Raw genomic sequence first — 19,798 nt, forward strand, 5'->3', positions numbered from 1 at the left:
AATACAATAAACATATCAGCCATCAAAATCCATATATATAGTACATTTGCACGTGAAAATCAATGGAATGAATTTTTCATTAATAAATGCAATGAACCAACTAGTGATGGAACTACTACATTCCACCCGACCACAGATTAGCTGAGCCAAGTCTCTGCTCAGCGAATAACCCCTGTGCCATATTCCAAGCATGAATGTGGGACTCATAGAACACCTAAAAAACACCAATTAATATGGATGCCGCTAGAGTTCTCTGCCTACACCGTGAAGAATTTGAGTGCCTCCTAGTCTCTCAGGCTTTACCGTGCATCCACAATCGTATCCAGGGATCACTAGGCCCTACACTAAGACATACTCTCTAGGCTTTACCATGCATTCCATCCCAGAATCACTAGGCCCAATGGATAGAAAATCCACCTCTTGGCTTTATTGTATATCCTGCCATTCACCGGTAGGGATTCCTTGGCCCAACGAGGCACATAATCTAGCTTTACCACAACCCATAATCCGGTTCAAGGGTTACTAGGCTAGTGGCTTCGTGCATTCTTAGTCTAGTTCAGGGACCACTACCACCATGTGTTTGTCAATTCGGAGACACACCCCACTCAGCTTCGAATCCAATTCGACCATCCCCCACAAAATGCATGAGAGAACCCACCTCATCAAAGCTATTAGGAAACGCCAAGGCTAGGCTGAAAATACTGTCACACTTGGCAAGACCCATGCCATGGTAGAAAACAAACACATGCAATCCCATGCATGCCAAATCTAGCAAGGAAAATACTCATGCAATCCCATGCATGCCAAATCTAGCAAGGAAAGTACACATGCAAATTGATACCTGCAATGAAGGTTGTTGTAGCTTCTTGATCCTGCCTTTCCCTACTTGATCTTTGCTTCCGCTTGCCTTCTTTTCCTTTCTTTCTCCAATGCCAAAGTGCTCCAAGAAAATTCTAAGTGTCCATGAGTATGAGAGAGAGAGTAACGAGAGAGCTCCAAAGCTAAACTAACCAAGTCTTGCCCACTGATCCTAGGAAGTCTTTTTATTAATGATGCCTCTATTTTCTTCATTTTCCATTATTTTACTTCAATTTCTTCCTCACATGAAACATGTGACCTTTCACTTTCCTTTTCTCCTAATTTCCATTATTTTCATAAATAAATGTGCCAAAATACCTTTTTGCCTCTTTAATGCCTTAGCCATTACCTTTGCCAATTTCCTTAGCCATAAACAACCAAATGAACACCCCCTAGGATGTCTTTCCCACCATTCATCTTGGAATGTGTGTCCCATCATCCATGGTAATTATATATTTTTACATGGAATTTTCACAAGGGTTGTCACAAAAGGAAGTGGGCAACTAAACATTGATAGAGAATAAATCACTGGTTCTTTGTCCCTAGGCCTACCTACTGTAACATAACAATATTTGAAATTAATTTAACAATGGACCAAAATTCTACCCTAGCCCATAGAAATCCACAAATGAATGGTAAGACAAAACAAATTTCCTACCATATAACATAATAATTACAAGTTATGAAATGCAGATATGTATAGAGACAAAAACACAAACCCTATTTTTACTTACATCAAAGGTGCTTTGAGGTAATCGACCAAAGTTGAAGTGACAACAACGTTGAATTTTGCGAAGCTTATTCTTTCGTCCCCATCTATATCGACCTTGAAAATCATCTGTGAACTCTCAAAATGACAGGGTGTAGCCCATCTTGGCTATGGACTGCGTGAGCTCCAAAACCATGGTGTAGCCATTATCGTCCCTTTCAAAGGAGTAGAAGAGCTCCATGAGCTACTCCTGGTTGTTAGAGACCTCTATCGTTACAAAGGGGGAGATTAGGCTCACTAGTTCCAAGAACTCTATCATCCCATTGTTATTTGTGTCCACATGTTTTATGAGGGCATCTATCTAATCTCCATTGGGCTTTAATCCCAGAGATCTCATAAATCCCCCCAGCTCTATCTATGTCAGGCTTCGATTTGAGTTGAGATCGAACCTTGTGAAGATCTCCTTCAAATCCCCTATTTACTCCTTTAAGAGGCTTTTCTCATAACCCGTGAGGATTTTTCCTTTGAAAAACTGCAGTTCCCCAACCTTTCAATTGATAGAACAGAGAACTCTAGCCCCAACGACAATCTTAGCGACTGTTTTGTATCATCTCATTTGTTTCTTCCCGCAACAATCCATATTCCAATCCAAATTATCTTTGTCCATTGAAAATCAAAGGGTGGACATTATAATATAGACCTCTTCTATGGGGATTGTGCTTGGAATTTGCATAGGGATGGAATGATTCTTCTTTACCTAGAACAATTTCCTTTAAGTGGTTTCCTTCCTCATGCATTCGAGTCGTCAAGTAAGAAGGGACAAAAGGGCTACATTAGAATATGAACCTATTTTGTGGGGATTGTGCTTGGAAATTTCATAGAATTAGAATGGTTCTTGTTGACCTAGAACAATTAACTGTAAGTTGTTTCCTTCCTCGTGCATTCTAGCGTTGGAGTAAGAAAAGAACAACAAGACAACTCAAAGGAGTTAAAGTTTAATAACCCTTCCTTCCAACTACCTATCTTCACTTGATCAAACCACTGAACATCCTCTAATCATCTAACATATAATCCAATAAGAGAGAATGATAATAGATACGATAAAGAAATTATTATCAGAAAGAACATCTTATCAGAAAGAACACTTTATAAGTAAATTGGTCGACCACTGAGCATCCTCTAATCATCTAACATATAATCCAACAAGAGAGAATGATAATAGATAGGCTAAAGAAATTCTTATCAGAAGGGAACGCCTTATAAGTAAATCGGTCGACGTTTTCTTACTACGAAAATTTAGTTGGATGACATCATCCGTCTAACCGGCTTGGCCGAGTCGTTCAAGTTTCAGTTAAACCTTAATTATATTATGTAATAGTTTAATGTATAGATTCAAGCTCGTGCATAGATTCAAGATTCTTTCTTAATAATATATGTATTTCTAATCGAATTGTTCACATTAATGCATCGATTCAATCTCGTGCATAGATATTTCAGTCCGTCAAACCATGTGTTTCTGACCACGAGACGTTAATAGTTTGCTGACATCATATTCTGTCCGGTCTGGAGAGTTTTGCACCTTTCAGTGCAACCTCTGGCTGTCCAATACATGAGCGAGTTGCCATGGAATCTTTCGTTTTGTCAAACACGTGAATGGGAACTACGACTTATAACCTATTGAATAATTGGCTGAAATATTAAATTGGATGTGACCAGCCATATTCAGCGAGAAATTTGCACGCAATTAACTGCAAAGCTTGATCTTTGAGGGTATAAATAAGGCTCACTACCCGCACAATACACATCCATCCAGCTTCTTCTATAACTTGTCCCTACTTTATTTTGCAGCATCGAGAGGCAGCAGCTACGGACTAATCGATCAATTTCAATTTCGCTGCCCAATCGAACAATGGAGTCTAACGGACAGGCTAATCCATCTGTTGCTTCTGTTCGTAATCTCAGCAACAATGGAGAGCGACGGTAATTGCAACATGAGAACAAGTCGCACTGTGCATTCATAATATCTCTCTTTTTTTTTCGTTGCTTGCAATTTGTTAAGAATAATTTTCTGAAACTATATATGATCTTTTAATTTGATGAATTGCATGGTGGTAGCAGATTGGAAGGGAAAGTTGCAATAGTAACGGGCGGGGCAGCGGGCATAGGTGAAGCCATTGTTCGGCTGTTCGCAAAGCACGGAGCGAAAGTCATAATCGCAGACGTTGCAGAGAAAGCAGGCAGAAAGCTTGCGGAATCCCTTTCTCCAGCTGCGGCAACTTATGTGCACTGTGATGTCAGCAAAGAAGAAGACGTGAGCGCGGCTGTGGATCTGGCTATGGATAAATATGGTCAACTCGACATTATGTACAACAACGCTGGAACTAACGACAGCTTTTTGGTGAAAAGCGTAGCAGATTATGATATGGCGCAATTCGATCGAGTGATGAACGTAAACGTGAAAGGAGTGATGCACGGCATTAAGCACGCCGCCCGCGTGATGATCCCGCGGAAGAAGGGGTGCATCATCTCTACAACCAGCGTGGCGGGTATTCTGGGGGGAGCTGCTCCTTACTCCTACACAGCCTCCAAGCACGCAATCCTTGGATTGACTAAAAACGGCGCGGCCGAGCTTGGCAAATACGGGATCAGATTGAACACTCTTTCCCCTTATGGCGTGGCCACGGCTCTTGCAGTCCAGTATTTCAAACAAGGGGACGCCTCGTCAATTTCTGAAAAGGATAAGGCTGCCATGGAGGGCTTCTGCGACAGTATTGCAAATTTACAAGGACACACTCTTAAAGCAGAGGATATTGCGGAGGCGGGTCTGTACCTGGCCGGCGATGAGTCTAAATATGTTAGTGGGCATAACCTTGTCGTTGACGGCGGGTTCACTGTTGTGAATCACTCGTGGGGACTCTACCGATGATATCTGTACAAGTCGAATAGAGAGTTTCCTGCTCATGTGTGCAAACCTTTCAAAGTGTAGTTTTCGTGGAACTGTTTTTCTACTGATGATGTCTGTACAAGTATAGCAGAGGGCTTAATGCTCATGTGTGTAGGCCTTTCAAAATCTACTTTTCTTCGAACTGTTTTTCCGTTATTTCAACCTCTGTTTCCTTAGGATAATATATTACTGTTTAGACTACTTTTCGTATCATGTAATTGGACAACATTTAGGTGTTCTGGAAGAAAAAAATTTGTGAAATGTTGAAGTTAAATTATATATTTTTTCGGAATAGTGGATTTCGTCAGCGATAAACCCAATCTCGAATAATTGATTGACGTTAACATAATGGATTTTGCTGCATTATCACTTTGATATAGATTATCTTTGCGGATTGAAGGAAAATAGGATCCCTATCAATATCTCTCATACGCACCCCAAATCCATCGTAATTGAAAAATCTTTCTGTTTGATATATTTCTAAATGAAATGCAAATGAAATGGTCGCGTTGAAATGAGTTATTCTTGTGTATCAAAGTACTGTGTTTATTCATTGAAATGAGTTATTCTTGTGTATCAAAATACCGTGTTTATTCATTGAGATTTACATCGAATTATTAAGTTGGATAGAATAAAGCGAAGGTGGCTAGTGTACGAAGAGAAAAATGTTCGAACATAAAGTGAAATAACCCCATTTCAACGTGCACGCAGTTCAGGGGACCAATCCCAAGCACGTAAGCTCTGTAATCCTTGGCAATGCTTTCTAGTTCAGTCATCTCTCAACAATTCTGCGTTGTTTTGAAGGATTGTACAGTTCTTGGAGATATATTGGGGCTCCAGATTTCATTTACCGATACAATTGAAAACTTGGCTCCCATTTCTCATGTGAAACTTAAGTCATGGATTGAAGCAAACGAGGTTTAGGACCTGAATTAAAGCAAACTGAGGTTTGGAAAGCTTGGCATGTCAAAGTATGGGACTTTAGCCATCTAATTTGAGCATGGCCATATTTCCAAGACCATTGACCTATTCTTTCAAACCTGCGAATTTGAGTATTGGCATATTTCCAAGAGCATTGGCATATCCTTTAAAACCTGAGAATTGATGTTTGAGCATTGGCATATTTCCAAGACCATTGACATCCTTTCAAACCTGAGAATTGATGTAGAAGTTTGTATTCGAGTTATGGTGAAGATCATCAAATTTATTGTTGAAATTGTTATTCTATATCCCCACGTGGACTACTTTCTATTATTTTTCTAAATTTTTTTTATAAATCACTGTTATATTAATTATTGGTCTGATGTTCATGGCCAGAAAGAACAATCCAAAATGTCATGAAAAAAATAAGAGAGTAGAGTATATTTTTATCTTTAATTAATTTTATGATATAATAACAAACCTATCAAACCTATGGTTAATAAGGAGTTTTCTATATGGATAAATAAAGATAAAGAAACTTATGCTTCTATAAGTGAAGGAGTAGGTCATCCTATTAGAGATATCAACTATAAGTGAAGTAGTAGGTCATCTTATTAAATATATCAAAGCTTCTTGGTGTGAAAATTTTTTGAGCCCAATGGAGAGATTGTATTCCTCGTTCAAAAAGAGAAGACTCAATCATATGATTTTTCTAGAGAAGAAGATAGTAAGATAGGATACAGAAATAAGAATGACAAAGGTGGGGATGGGAACAATCAACCTGAAAGGTTTGATTTTCATTGTGTTCAATGTGGTAAAAGAGATGTAAATCTCCATGGGAGAAGATTAGAAAAAAAAAAAGAACAAAATGAAAACTAAAGTAAAGCACATGAATATGATCATCTAGTTAGAGAAGAATCAATCATATGATTCTTCCAGAGAAGAAGATAGCAAGATAGGATGCATAAATAAGAATGACAAAGGTGGGGATGGGAACAATCAAGGTGAGAGGTCTGATTTTCATTGTGTTCAATGTGGTAAAAGACATGCAAAGATCCATGGGAGAAGATTAAAAACAAACAAGAAAAAAATGAACACTAAAGTCAATCACATGAATGTGATCATCTTAGTTGTTGCTCATTGCAATATTAACATAAGTGAAGATTTGTTGAAAAGTTCATTTGATTCCTACAGAGATGTTTGGTTTCTTAACATTTAATGATAATTCTACTTTCTACACTATGCTTCAAAACATTTATTTATCTTATTATATGACAATGTAAAGGGCACAATGTAATTTTTTAATGGATAGGAATTAGCATAGTTAGGCTTGGATTCTAGAATTTATTTTGAATGATGTTCTTTATTTTCTTGATTTGCAAAGGAACTTATTTTATGTTATACACATTTGAGAGAAATACCATTCCATTGACATGTTTGATTCAATAGTTGAAATACTGAGGTATTTAATCAATAAGGTCATTATGATAGGATGGGAAGATGACACATTGTTGAATTCGAAAGGGATATCTACACAAGACAAATAATTCTACACACCTTTCTTGCTATGATGAAGGTACATTTTCTTCTATTCTTCTGTTGTAATACCCCTTTGCTTCTATGTAAATATATTTTTAGATTGAATTATTTTTATGTTGAACTAGACTTAGAATAAACAATAAATTATGAATATGTAATAATGAATTTTATTAACGAAAGTGACAAGATTCGAAATTACTTGGGAAAGAAACACTGGAATTAAATATATTATTGCCAAGATCGAGAAACCAAGGTTGATGGATAAAATCAAGACTAACCTTCCCTTAAAATCACTCCTAAGAATCCCTAGGAGTTGATAAATCAAATTTAATACGATTGGAGAGAAAATCTATTAAATCACTCAGTGTAGAAAAAAACACCGAGTAAGGGTGAATAAAGCATTGTGGGAGAAAAAGGCGGTCTTTAAAGAAAAGGAGAAGGTACCTTTTTTGATAAAGCAAAAGAGATAGAAAAGAGTAGGCTATTAAGGTTGGAAGACCCTAGAAAGCAGGACACTACTAAGCAAAAATCTACTAGGGAAGTAAGGCATACAAACACCTTGACTAGAATCGTCAAGGGTGTGGATTTATTGGCAAAAAGGTATTGGCTCGTGGGGAACTGGCGGTAGTAGTTCAAGGTTGGGTGGATAGTGGTTTTCCTAAGTGAATTTCCAGACAATACATGGTTAGACATTTCATTTATTGTTTGGTTAGAAAAGTTATGCTGGTGATATGTGTAAATAATTTTGATGCATTGAGGCCTTCTTGTTCACTATTAGTTACAAATTTTTGAAGTCATGTAATTCGTTAAATTTATAATTGGAATGGCTAAGAAATGGAAATCGTCTTGGTTAATTTATGTTATGCAAATAACGATATATATATATATATATATATATATATATATATATATATATATATATATATATATATATATATATATATATATATATATATATATATATATATATATATATATATATATATATATATATAAGTCTAGTGTGACTAGGGTGGTAGGTGGAACAAGTTAAATAGTAGATATAGGAAACTAGCGGTGCATGTTATTTATTTAAATTTTGGTAATTTTTATTTGTTATTTATTTATAAAGTATACATTACTGTATGTGACAATCTATTTGCATGTTCTTCCTAGGAATTTCTATTGGTTATTCATTTGTATAGTATACATTACTGCATGCGTCCATCTAGTTAATATATGTTACCTGTATACAGAATAGTCATGGATAATGGTAACTGATTATATTTGTATAGGACAAAGATACCCTGACCGCTAGGAAATTGGGTGAAGGATATGTTATCATAGTTACTATAGTCAAGGAAAAATACGAAAAGCAATGAGAGAAAATTACCCAAGTTATTATTACTCGAGCATTACTGAACTATACTGGATAAGGTGAGTGGACTGAAACATGAGGCCAAAAATTATAAACTGGGAAAGGTTGCCATACAAACCAACATGACCATTACCCTACACGACTGGGAGCTTCTTCTGGTTGAGACACCCAGGTGTAGGGGCGTAGAGGAAATCTACAAGTTAGTTTAACTAATTTGATCTAAATAATCAAGCATGTACAATGATACATACACATATAGAAGCATGCAAGGAGAGCCAAATTAATTAATCACCTAAGATATGACTGGGTGTGAGCTGAGATGTATTAAGATGACAAAAACCAAAAATTGAGCCCTAGTAAGAGCTCTATGGCCATATTTCACTGTCATAGGAGACCCTCTTACTTACTAAAGCAAAGAAAATCTTAAGAGTCGAAAATTTGGACCCAATAGGAAATCAACATAGAGCACAATGCATAAGTCTCATTTACAAAGTAAAAGAAATTTTGAGAAAATTATGTTTTCCATCCACATGTACAGAAGTAAACATAAGCACAGTTGACTCATATTGATTTGAATTTAGAGAAAAAAGTAAATATTTTTATAAACTATATACATTGTTCCATGGAACCAATTAAAATGCCATAGCATAAGTATATCATTCATTCTCCAAAAAACAGTAGTGTACATCGAAACCCTCAGTGGTATATGAATGCAATGAAGTGATTCCGGAAATATGACTTCTATTTAAATACAAGTACAATAGAATGTGTGTAATGTATGCCATTAAGAAACCCAATATAGTAAACTACAAAGAAATCCAAAAGGACTTAGTTTTTAGGAATAAAACTATAACAACCCTCGTGAAAAGTTCATGTAATAAAAGTTAATAAAGGCAAAATAGACCACGGTTAAGGGACACTTATTCCAAGATGAATGTTGGACAAAGATATCCTAGTGGGCATCACTAAATGTGTGTTTTAGTTGAAGAAAATTGGCAAAGGCTAGGGAAAAGGAATTAAAAGAAAAAATGACATTTTTGGCACATCTATTTATGAAACTAAAGGAAATTAGGAGAAAAGTAAGGTGAAATGTCACAAGTTACATGTGAAGAGGACATTGAAGGAAAATAATGGAAAATGAAGAAATTAGAGGCCTCATTAATAAAAATTCTTTTCAGTATCAGTGGGAAAGCTTCTGCTAACTTTTTGTCAGTTCAAGTTTGGAGCTGTGTCATTATTCTCTCTCTCTCACTCTTGGTCACTTAGAGTTTTCTTGGAGCACTCTAGCTTTGGATCAAGAAAGGAAAAGCAAGCAAAGTGAAAGGAAGGAAAGAAAGGATCAAGAAAGAAGAGAAGGATCAAGAAATTTTAGTAGGAATAATTGCAGGTAAACTTTCTCATGTGTGATTTCCTAGCTGGTTTGGACATGCATGATTTTGCATGTTAGTGTATGGTTCTATTGCTGTCAGTGGCATGGTTTTGGCAGGTTATGATAGTGTTTTTTAGCCTAGCCTTTAATTTTTTCCAGATTCCATGGTGTTGAGATGTTTATCTCGGTTTTGAGCTTTGGTTTACTGGATGGATTTCAGAATTCGTGGCGGAGGTGGTCTCAAGGTTCATTCCCAAAGGCCTAGGAGTCCATTGACCAGTTTTGGCGAGATATATAGTAAAGCTTGAGGGAGAAGTCTTGATTTAAAGCCTAGTGATCCAGGTTTAGATTATGGTAAAGCTTGAGAGACTTGTCTTAGTTTAGGGCCTAGTGGTACGTGATTAGATCGCGGTAAAGCTTGAGAGACAAGGGGATGGGAAATTCCTCAAGGATAGTGATGGATTCTAGATAGAATTCCAAGTTCGGTTCGGTTGTGATTGGAGCACCAGTTTTTATGTGATCACGGTTTGGTGAGGGTGGAGGTGGTATAACCTGTGGAATCCCTTGGTTGTTCTTGGATTGGTTGTTCTATGAGATCCCACATTTATTCTTGGAATATGCCACGGGGGTGACTCGTTGAGAGATAGATTTGGTTCATCCATGTCTATCCTTGAATGGTACGTGGAAATCCCGAACCTCGTGGGATTTTCCTATGATTAAAAAGAAAAGCTAAGTTCTCTTACTTTTGCACTGGTTTATATGTGTATTTAATTGTTTTCATATCTATGATATTTATATGGTTATATGGTGGTTATAAGCATGGTTAAATGACTTGTTCATGCCATTATTAATTCATGTATTTACTTGTAATTGTTAAATGGATGTATGCAAGACCTAATTGATGATATAATAGTTCAATGGAAAAGGAGGCGATCATTCTAGTTATGTTTCATAAGTTCTTTTACTCATTTATGCTATGTCTTGTATTCTAGACCTGTAAGTTCCATTGATGCCAAATGCTTGCCAGAATGTCAGTCCTGGTTGGGGATGCTCAGGCCTAGTCCTGAGGATGATTTTTGATTTATCAGCATTTTCATCATGTATTTGATGGATTCTTAAGGTTGTAGCAAGTTTTGGGTAGAGACAAGATTCTAGGCTAGAAAAGTGGCTCAAATCACGGGGTCGCTAGAACAGGCCTGTTGAGAAAAGTACATAATCGTTGCCACATATGCCTATGAGAGAGACTTTTAGTTGTTGGATGTTGTCATGCCTATAACATGAGAGAGACTAGGTGTTGAAAGGCTTAAATCATTAGTGGGACTCAAGGACAGGATGTCTGGGTGGCTGACATGTCTCCTGAGGGTGTTGTTGCTGATGTGTATGGGTTTGTTTGATATGTTTTGTCAATTCCATTTCCTTAAGGTCACCAATGAAGTCAAATCCCTTATAGTAACCTTTCTCATCACATGTTTACCCCAGCTGTTTGGTTGCTTGGGTGGACCTTGGAGGAGGGGGTGTTACAAATTGGTATCAGAGCATGGTTGCACTCTCCTTGGGTGAAGGTGCTTGGTCATGCATACATGTTGTTTCATGTTCATCTCTTACACTTGCATTCCATGTGCATGTTTCACTTCATCATGTTGATCATGATCATAGTAATGTTTTCATGAGGAACTTGATGTGATTTGATGATCTTGCAAACAAGGTATCCTCCCAAATTATGCTGAGGTACGTTGGTTTATTGCGATTTGCTTTAGCTGACATAATATGCCTTTTAGGAAATAGATCAAATGGCTAGCAAGGTGGTAGAATACATAGAATCTCCCTATGCATCAGATGGGCAGCGTGGTGTGGGGCACTCTTCTGACTTGAGAGACACATTGAGAGGCCTGAAGGAAGAAATAAGGAGTTGCAAAGAAGATAACGAGAAAATCATTCAGGCACAAGAGAAACAAGCAGAGGTGAATGCGATACTACTTCGGAGTTTGTCAGATTTGCAGCGATAGGGACCGCTTCCGATCAGACATGGACATGAGGACAAAACTAATGGGGCATATGGAAGTAGGTCTCTTACTAGACATAGGTTAGATAGATCTGACACAGTTAGAAATGGCATGCTGTTGGACACTCCGGATAGGAGAGGTGATTGACATAGGTACTATTCCAGTTCTAGTTCTGATAAGCATCATGATCGTCATCGTTATCTTCCTTACAGGATGAGTGATAGGGGATGCTTTTCAAATGAGTTTAAGAAGGAAAAGACACCTACCTTTTGATGGAGAGATGAAGAAATCACAACATGCAGAAGCACGGTTGTTGGGAATGATGATATTATTCCAATTACATGATTATTCAAAAAACATGAAGGCAAAGATAGCCACTTCGAGTCTCAAAGGTAAAGCAGATATTTGGTGGGAAGACATGAAGAATGTCAAAGGTATAAATGAGGAGGATTTTACTTGGAATGCATTTGAAAGTCCGTTTAAGAAGAATTACTTGTCTAATAGGTACTATGATGATAGAGCTAAGGAGTTTTATGACTTGCAGATAGGTTCTATGACAGATGATTAGTATACTGGCCGATTTTTGGAGTTGTTGAGATATGTTCCTTACCTCAAGGAGGAGAAGGCCAAGCTTTAGAGATTCATCAGTGGACTAGCAGTTTCATACATAGACCAGATTGAGAAGTCAAAGTGCAAAGTTGAGCCTAAACATGACTCAAAAAGAAATGAGAAAGATAAAGGAAAATGACCACCAAAGAGGGGAATACCTCAAGATGCAAGTGATAAAGAAAATGCACTTCTTTATAAGTGATTCAATATAGCTACAAAGGGACATAGAGAGCAGCAAGCTAGAGGTAGTGGTAGGGAATCATTGCAGTGCTGGATATATGGTATGGATCATTGTAGGTGGGATTTCCTCAGTATCACAGTGGTGGTAGACCATAGATTTACAGTACTTAGGAGACACATAAAATTGGTGCTTTTGGTTATAACATTCTTTGGATCTATACATCTGTGGACCACAAGTAGGCAGATCATCAGGGATCGATCATTGAGATGAACAGTAAGCTTTGTGATCAAGTTGTTTCTATTTCGATTGATCCTAGATGTAACTATAGTTATATTAATCCTGACCTAGTGGATAAGTGTTATTTGAGAATAAAGTGCATGTGGAATATTATATGGTACAGTTTGCTACAGGTACAAAGAAGCGAGTTCACCATTAGGTAAGAGCTTGTGCGTTTGAGTTAAATTGTATGCCTACAACAATAAATTTGAATGTATTTCCATTGGGATCGTATATTATTCTTTTGGGTATGGATTGGATATACCTTCACAGAACCAAAGTGAATGATAGTGGGGAGATTATGACTTTTCAAGGGAAGAATAAGATTACATCAGTGAGGATGGTTACTGCTATGTAGGCTAAGCGTAGTTGCAGAAAATGTTGTGTGATGCTTGTAATACACATTTCTAGTGACAAGGGTAAGGAGGTTGAGGATGTAGATGTGTTGAAAAGGTACCCAATTTTTCAGTAATTTTAGGATGTATTTCCTGAGGACATTATAGATTTTCCATTGCATGGTGTTTGGCATGGAATCCCCCCACAGCACGTTTTGGGCCTTAAAGCCTAAGTTTTGGTCGAATATGTTGTAAGAATTCGCGAATTGTCGGTGCAGAGTTCAAAGTATAGGTTGAGTCATAGGGTTGTGCGCCCTAAGTTTTGTAATGTAATGTAATGTCATGTTGGCCTACCCATGGTCCGCAGACCATGGGATTGTATAAATAGAGCGAGGCTCTAAGTTGTAAAGATAGTGAAGAAGGGGATAGATGAATACGAATGGTTCGAGCATAAAGTAAGAGTTTAAGGGTATTGGGTCGTAGTAGTAGGAAGAGGCTCTGCAGCTAAGTACATAGAGGCCTAGTAGAGTCCGCAACTGAGTGCGTAGATCCTTGCCGCTGAGTGCATAGGACAGTGTCGAGTCTGTAACCTTGAATGAAGAATAATAAAGAGAAGTTGATTCCAATTTTTGTGCATCTGCTTTTATATTTCATTTTATACATTTATACTATTTTGTTTATCACGTGCACTTATATGAATGCTGGATATACTGTTAATTATCACTAGATTTACATGGTTAAGTTAAAGTAATCAGATAATAACAGGTTAAGTGTTATAGATCTAACCCAAAAAATATAAGATAATACAAATAAACCCAAGAATAATAAGAGAGAAATAGATAAATGCTTCTTTATTGATCAAAACCCTTAAGGTAGGGCAACACCATACATTCACTCCTTAAGGAAGAAGAAAACTCCACAAGCCATATGCCTATTCATACAATATTTCTTGACATCTCTCTATGTGGAGTCTCTAGCCTCTATATAGGCCTCATACATACAATACCATGGGTCATTACCATGGTTCCCTCATACCATCGAACTAATACCATGGACCCATTACATTATTACTAACTACTTGTGGTCCCTTACATGATATGGGTTAACCACCTTATTTATTACTATGGCCCATCCCATTATTACATTATTACCTTGAGTACCTCCCTTTGTACCCTATATTATCACCCATAATCCTTGACATCCCTCCATGTGGAGTCTCTAGCCTCTATATAGGCCTCATACATACAATACCATAGATCATTACCATGGTTCCCTCATACCATCAAACTAATACCATGGGTCCATTACATTATTACTAACTACTTGTGGTTCCTTACCTGATATGGGTTAACAACCTTATCTATTACTATGGCCCATCCCATTATTACATTATTACCTTGGGTACCTCTCTTTGTACCCCATATTATCCCCCCTAGGTATATAACATTCCACCCCCCTTAGCATGTTTTGTCCCCGAAACATGGGAAGAACACAAATAATAAGATCTACTCAAAAGAGTAGTCCATTGGTACCATGCACGTGCATCTAGCCATCCAAGAGAAGGTGAACCCTCGATATCACTGGTACCTCGCTCACTTGAGATGGAAGTTCACCTTGGCAGCTCTTCTATGTTGATGCGTAGTAGATGGATCTTCGCTCCTCTCTATGTGTCTTGTGGGGATTGTTGTCCTTGTGGCTAATTGGTTGCCATCTTGTTGGTTGTTGTCTTGCGGGGTGATGATATGTTGAAGTTTTAACCAACGGTGTCTTTTTCTGTAATTCACCCCTTACTGGAGCCTGACTATTATCTAGTGCATGTTGTGGTGCTGGCTGTGGTATCTTATCTTCCAATATTACTTCAACCACTGAGCCCTCATCTGATGTATCAACACCTATATCCTTTTCTGTTTCAGCCTCTGTTTGTGTTTAATTGTCGATCATCAATGGCTCATCATCTGATATGTCAGTCCCTGGAACATCTTCTGCTTCAACCGCTGTGGATTCTACCTATTTATTGATGGAAATATCCTGTAATGTAATTTTCTTCTTTTTATACCAGAGCTTCAGGAATTTCTTCTACACATTAATATTGATAGTGCCCATGGATTCCATCCAAGGATATCCCAAAACAACATCCATATTATCCAACTCTGAAGTATAAAATTCACCATGCAACACATACTTATCCATAGAAATCTTCAAATCCTTGTATAGTTGAACATCCTCATCGTCCACCTATGTGTGTTCAATGTGTTTTGCTAGAACTTGTAATTTTTTGCCAAGTTGACATTTATGAGATTTTGCTTGTAACTAGGATTTATAGACACAACAATCGTCTCCTTCTAAATCAATCCATGAACATGCAATAAGGATATACTAGTAGGAAATAACCCCACATTTTTCCCCTTATCTTGTTTCCTAGCTTGAGACCATTTGTCCATAAGAAGTTTTTCAAATTCTTCATCCGAAAATTTGGACAACTATTTGATGCCAAGTGAGTTCCACCATATGTCAGCCTTTTCTTTCAAATTAAGTGGTACTATAGCCTTCCAAAATACCCCATATTTGAAATTTATTCTCTGTATGAATTCTTCAATAGTAGGGTTATCATCTTCCCCTGTAAAATTAGGATCCGCCATGAAAAATATTTTGAAAAAATTTCACTTACTTCGTGAAAATTTAAAATGGCCACAATTCCATCAATATTGCTCATAATCCCTATTATGACCTATTTTCAGAAATGGAAAAACCATTCTGCATCTACCCATGTGATAGAAATCCTGATCCAGGCACTGGAATTTCATATATGCGCTGCAACTCTCCTCCCGTCACCAAAAATTCTGAAAAAAAAGTTGATTTTAAACCAGCGATACCTCCCTCATCCGGACTCCGATTCGACTGATTTTTTTTTTGAAATTGGGTAATTTTTCACAAAAAATCTAGATCTGCAATTAGATTCTGTATATTTTGCACCATAACATCCAGATCTATGCTGCAAACTCACTGCCCTGAAAAATTGTCTGCAACACCATTGATTTTTAGATAAACGATATCTCCTTCATCTAGACTCCGATTCGACTGATTTTTTTTTTGAAATTAGGTAATTTTTCACAAGCAATCTAGATCTGAAATTAGACTCTGTAGATTTTGCACTAGAATGTCTAGATCTGTGCTGCAAACTCACTGCCCTGAAAAATTGTCTGCAACACCACTGATTCTTAGATCAGTGATATCTCCTTCATCCAGACTCCGATTTGGCCGATTTTTTTTTGAAATCGGGTATTTTTCACAAAGAATTCAGATCTGCAATTAGATTTTGCATATTTTGCATTAATTTTACATATATGATCTACAACCTCGCCAATCAAAAAAATTCCTGCAAAACATAAAAAAAAATTCTCCACTTTGGCCCAAGAAAGTGCTCTAATACCACTTGTTATAGATCTGATATGAAAATATAAGACAATGCAAATAAACCTATAAATAATATGAAATGATTCTTTCTATCTATTTCTCTCTTATTGTTTCTTTGGTTTATTTCTATTATCATATATTTTTGGGTTAGATCCATAACAAGTGGTATCAGAGCACTTACTTGGGCAAAAGTGGAGAATTTTTTTTTTGTTTTGCGGGAATTTTTTGGGTCGGTGAGTTTGTAGATGAGATCTGTACATTTTGGGGTAAAATCCGCAAAATCTAATTGCAGATCTGAATTCTTTGTGAAAAAATACCCAATTTCAAAAAAAAAATTGGCAGATACCACTTGTTATAGATCTAACCCATAAAATATAAGATAATACAAATAAACCCAAGAATAATAAGATAGAAATAAATAAATGCTTCTTTATTGATCAAAACCCTTAAGGTAGGGCAACACCATACATTCACTCCTTAAGGAAAGAGAACACTCCACAAGCCATATGTCTGTTCATACAATATTCCTTGACATCTCTCCATGTGGAGTCTTTAGCCTTTATATAGGCCTCATACATACAATACCATGGATCATTACCATGGTTCCCTCATACCATCGGACTAATACCATGGGCCCATTACATTATTACTAACTACTTGTGGTCCATTACATGATATGGGTTAACCACCTTATTTATTACTATGGCCCATCCCATTATTACATTATTACCGTGAATACCTCCCTTTGTACCCCATATTATCCCTCCTAGGTATATAACATTCCACCCCCCTTAGCATGTTTCGCCCCCAAAACATGGGAAGAACACAAATAATAAGATCTACTCAAAAGAGTAGTCCACTGGTACCATGCACATACATCTAGCCATCCAAGAGAAAGGTGAACCCTTTATCTCGCCGGTGCCTCACTCACATGAGATGGAAGTTGACCATGGTAGATCTTTTGTGTTGATGTGTAGTAGGTGGATCTTCGCTCCTCTCTATCTGTCCTACGAGGGTTGTTGTCCTTGTGCCTAATTGGTTTCCATCTTGTTGGTTGTTGTCTTGCAGGGTGATGTGGGTGATGATATGTTGAAGTTTTAACCCACAATGTCTTTTTCTTTAATTCACCCCTTACTGGAGCCTAACTGTTATGTTTTGGTGCCTGTTGTGGTGTCTTATCTTCCAATATTACTTCAACTACTGAGCCCTCATCCGATGTATCAGCACCTATAACCTTTTTTGCTTCAGCCTCTATTTGTGTTTGATTTTCAATAATCATTGGCTCATTATCTGGTATGTCAACCCCTAGAAAATCTTCTGCTTCAGCCTCCTTGGACTCTACCTGTTTATTAATGGAAATATCCTGTAACGTAATTTTCTTCTTTTTATACCAGAGCTTCAGGAATTTCTTCTGCACGTTAATATTTATAGTAACCACTGATTCCATCCACAGGTATCCCAAAACAACATCCATATTATCCATCTCTGAAGTATAAAAATCACCATGCAACACATACTTATCCATAGAAATCTTCAAATCCCTATACACTTGAACATCCTCATCATCCACCTATGTGTTTTCAATGTGTTTTGCTGGAACTTGCAATTTTTTTTCCAAATTAACATTGATAAAATTATGCTTGCCACTAGGATTTATAGAAATAATGATCTTCTCTTTCTGAATCAATCCATGAACCTGCAATAAGGAGATACCAGCAGAAAATAACCCTTTAGGTTGCTTGGTTTCCTTCTTTCCTGTAAAAATAAAATCTTTGCTAGGCTGTGTGTCTATCTGTGTGAGCTTATCCACAAGGTTAGATTTACGGTCAAAGTGGTCACGAATAGTTTTTGCGAACATCTGCCAAGTAGTTGTCCTTGGATGGCATTTTTGATGACACTGCCACCATTGCCATCTTTCGTGGTTCGAGTACATTTTTCCCACACTCAGTTGAGTCTCATCATCCATGATGTAATTCAATCTGAAATATTTCTCCATTTGTGCTAGCCATCTGGCTGGATGATAGCCATCAAATTTATACACGTTCTTCTAATCTAGGCCTGCCATCACAAAAAAAATTGGCGAAAATTTGAAATTGCCACAATTCCGTCAACATTGCTCAGAATCCCTATTATGACCTAATTTTGGAAATGGAACAACCATTCTGCATCTGCCCATGTGATAGAAATCTTGATCCAGGCACTGGAATTTCAGATCTGCGTTGCAACTCTCCCGCTGACACCAAAATTTCTGAAAAAAAGAGATGATTTTAAATCAACGATATCTCCCTCATCCGAACTCTGATTCGACTCATTTTATTTTTTATTTTTTATTTTTAAATCGGGTATTTTTTCACAAAGAATTCAGATCTGCAATTAAATTTTATAGATCTTGCACGAGGACGTCCAGATCTACACCGAAAACTCGTTGCCCCAAAAAATTGTCTGCAACACCACTGATTTTTAAATCAGCGATATCTCCTTCATCTGAACTCCGATTTGGCCAATTGTTTTTTGAAATCGGGTATTTTTTAAGAAAGAATCCAGATCTACAATTAGATTTTTCAGATTTGTCCCAAAAAGTACAAATCTGATCTGCAAACTCACCACCCCAAAAATCCTGCAAAAAATTAAAGAAAAATATTCTCCACTTTTGCCGAAGAAAGTGCTCTGATACCACTTGTTATAGCTCTGATATGGAAATATATGAAAATAAAAATATACCCAAGAAATAACAAGATAGAAATATAGAATAAAAATGTTTCTTTATTGATCAACCATTAAGGTAGGGCAACACCATACATTCACTCCTTAAGGAAGGAGAACACTCCACAAGGCATATGCTTGTTCATACAATAATCCTTGACCTTCCTCCATGTGGAGTCTCTAACCTCTATATAGACCTCATACATATAATACCATGGGTTACTACCATGGTTCCCTCATACCATCGAACTGATACCAAGGGCCCATTACATTATTACTAACTACTTGTGGCCCCTTACATGATGCAGATTAACCACCTTATTTATTACTATGGCCCATCCCATTATTACACTATTACCTTGGGTACCTCCCTTTGTACCCCATATTATCCCCCCTAGGTATATAACATTAAGAGTAAAGAACTTGGGTAATAATAGGGATCACACCCTGAGTAGGGCTGCATGAAGGCAGCATCATGGGTTGCGTGGAACTAATAGATGCATGTAGCCACGTGCGCGTAGGGTCAAACCGCGTACCGCCAGAGTTTATCAGACATCCCCAAGGTGTGGAAACCTGGTTT

At 37.3% G+C, this 19,798-nt stretch overlaps 1 protein-coding gene and 1 pseudogene across 1 annotated transcript; one reads left to right on the forward strand and one right to left on the reverse strand.

Moving 5' to 3' along the window:
• Positions 1–1,588: 1,588 nt before the first annotated feature.
• LOC149210038 (putative calcium-binding protein CML16 pseudogene) lies at positions 1,589–3,192 on the reverse strand (annotated as a pseudogene).
• A 165-nt stretch (positions 3,193–3,357) lies between these two features.
• On the forward strand, positions 3,358–4,504 carry LOC149210039 (short-chain dehydrogenase reductase 2a-like). Its single transcript, XM_089394345.1, has 2 exons — positions 3,358–3,547; positions 3,686–4,504. Exons 1-2 carry the CDS (start codon positions 3,477–3,479, stop codon positions 4,491–4,493), a joined length of 879 nt encoding a protein of 292 aa, XP_089250471.1. The 5' UTR covers positions 3,358–3,476; the 3' UTR covers positions 4,494–4,504.
• Positions 4,505–19,798: the final 15,294 nt, after the last annotated feature.

The sequence above is a fragment of the Pinus tabuliformis genome, chromosome 1_2, assembly GCF_031772625.1.
Source record: "Pinus tabuliformis cultivar Carrire ecotype Pingquan chromosome 1_2, CPIR1, whole genome shotgun sequence".
Taxonomy (NCBI): domain Eukaryota; kingdom Viridiplantae; phylum Streptophyta; class Pinopsida; order Pinales; family Pinaceae; genus Pinus; species Pinus tabuliformis.

What these genes read in the sequence shown, in the direction of transcription:
- LOC149210039 (XM_089394345.1), top strand. Translation starts at nt 3,477, where the DNA reads ATGGAGTCTAACGGACAGGCTAATCCATCTGTTGCTTCTGTTCGTAAT. An exon ending in AGCAACAATGGAGAGCGACG is followed by an intron (nt 3,548 to 3,685) that starts GTAATTGCAACA and finishes TGGTGGTAGCAG; the next exon opens with ATTGGAAGGGAAAGTTGCAA.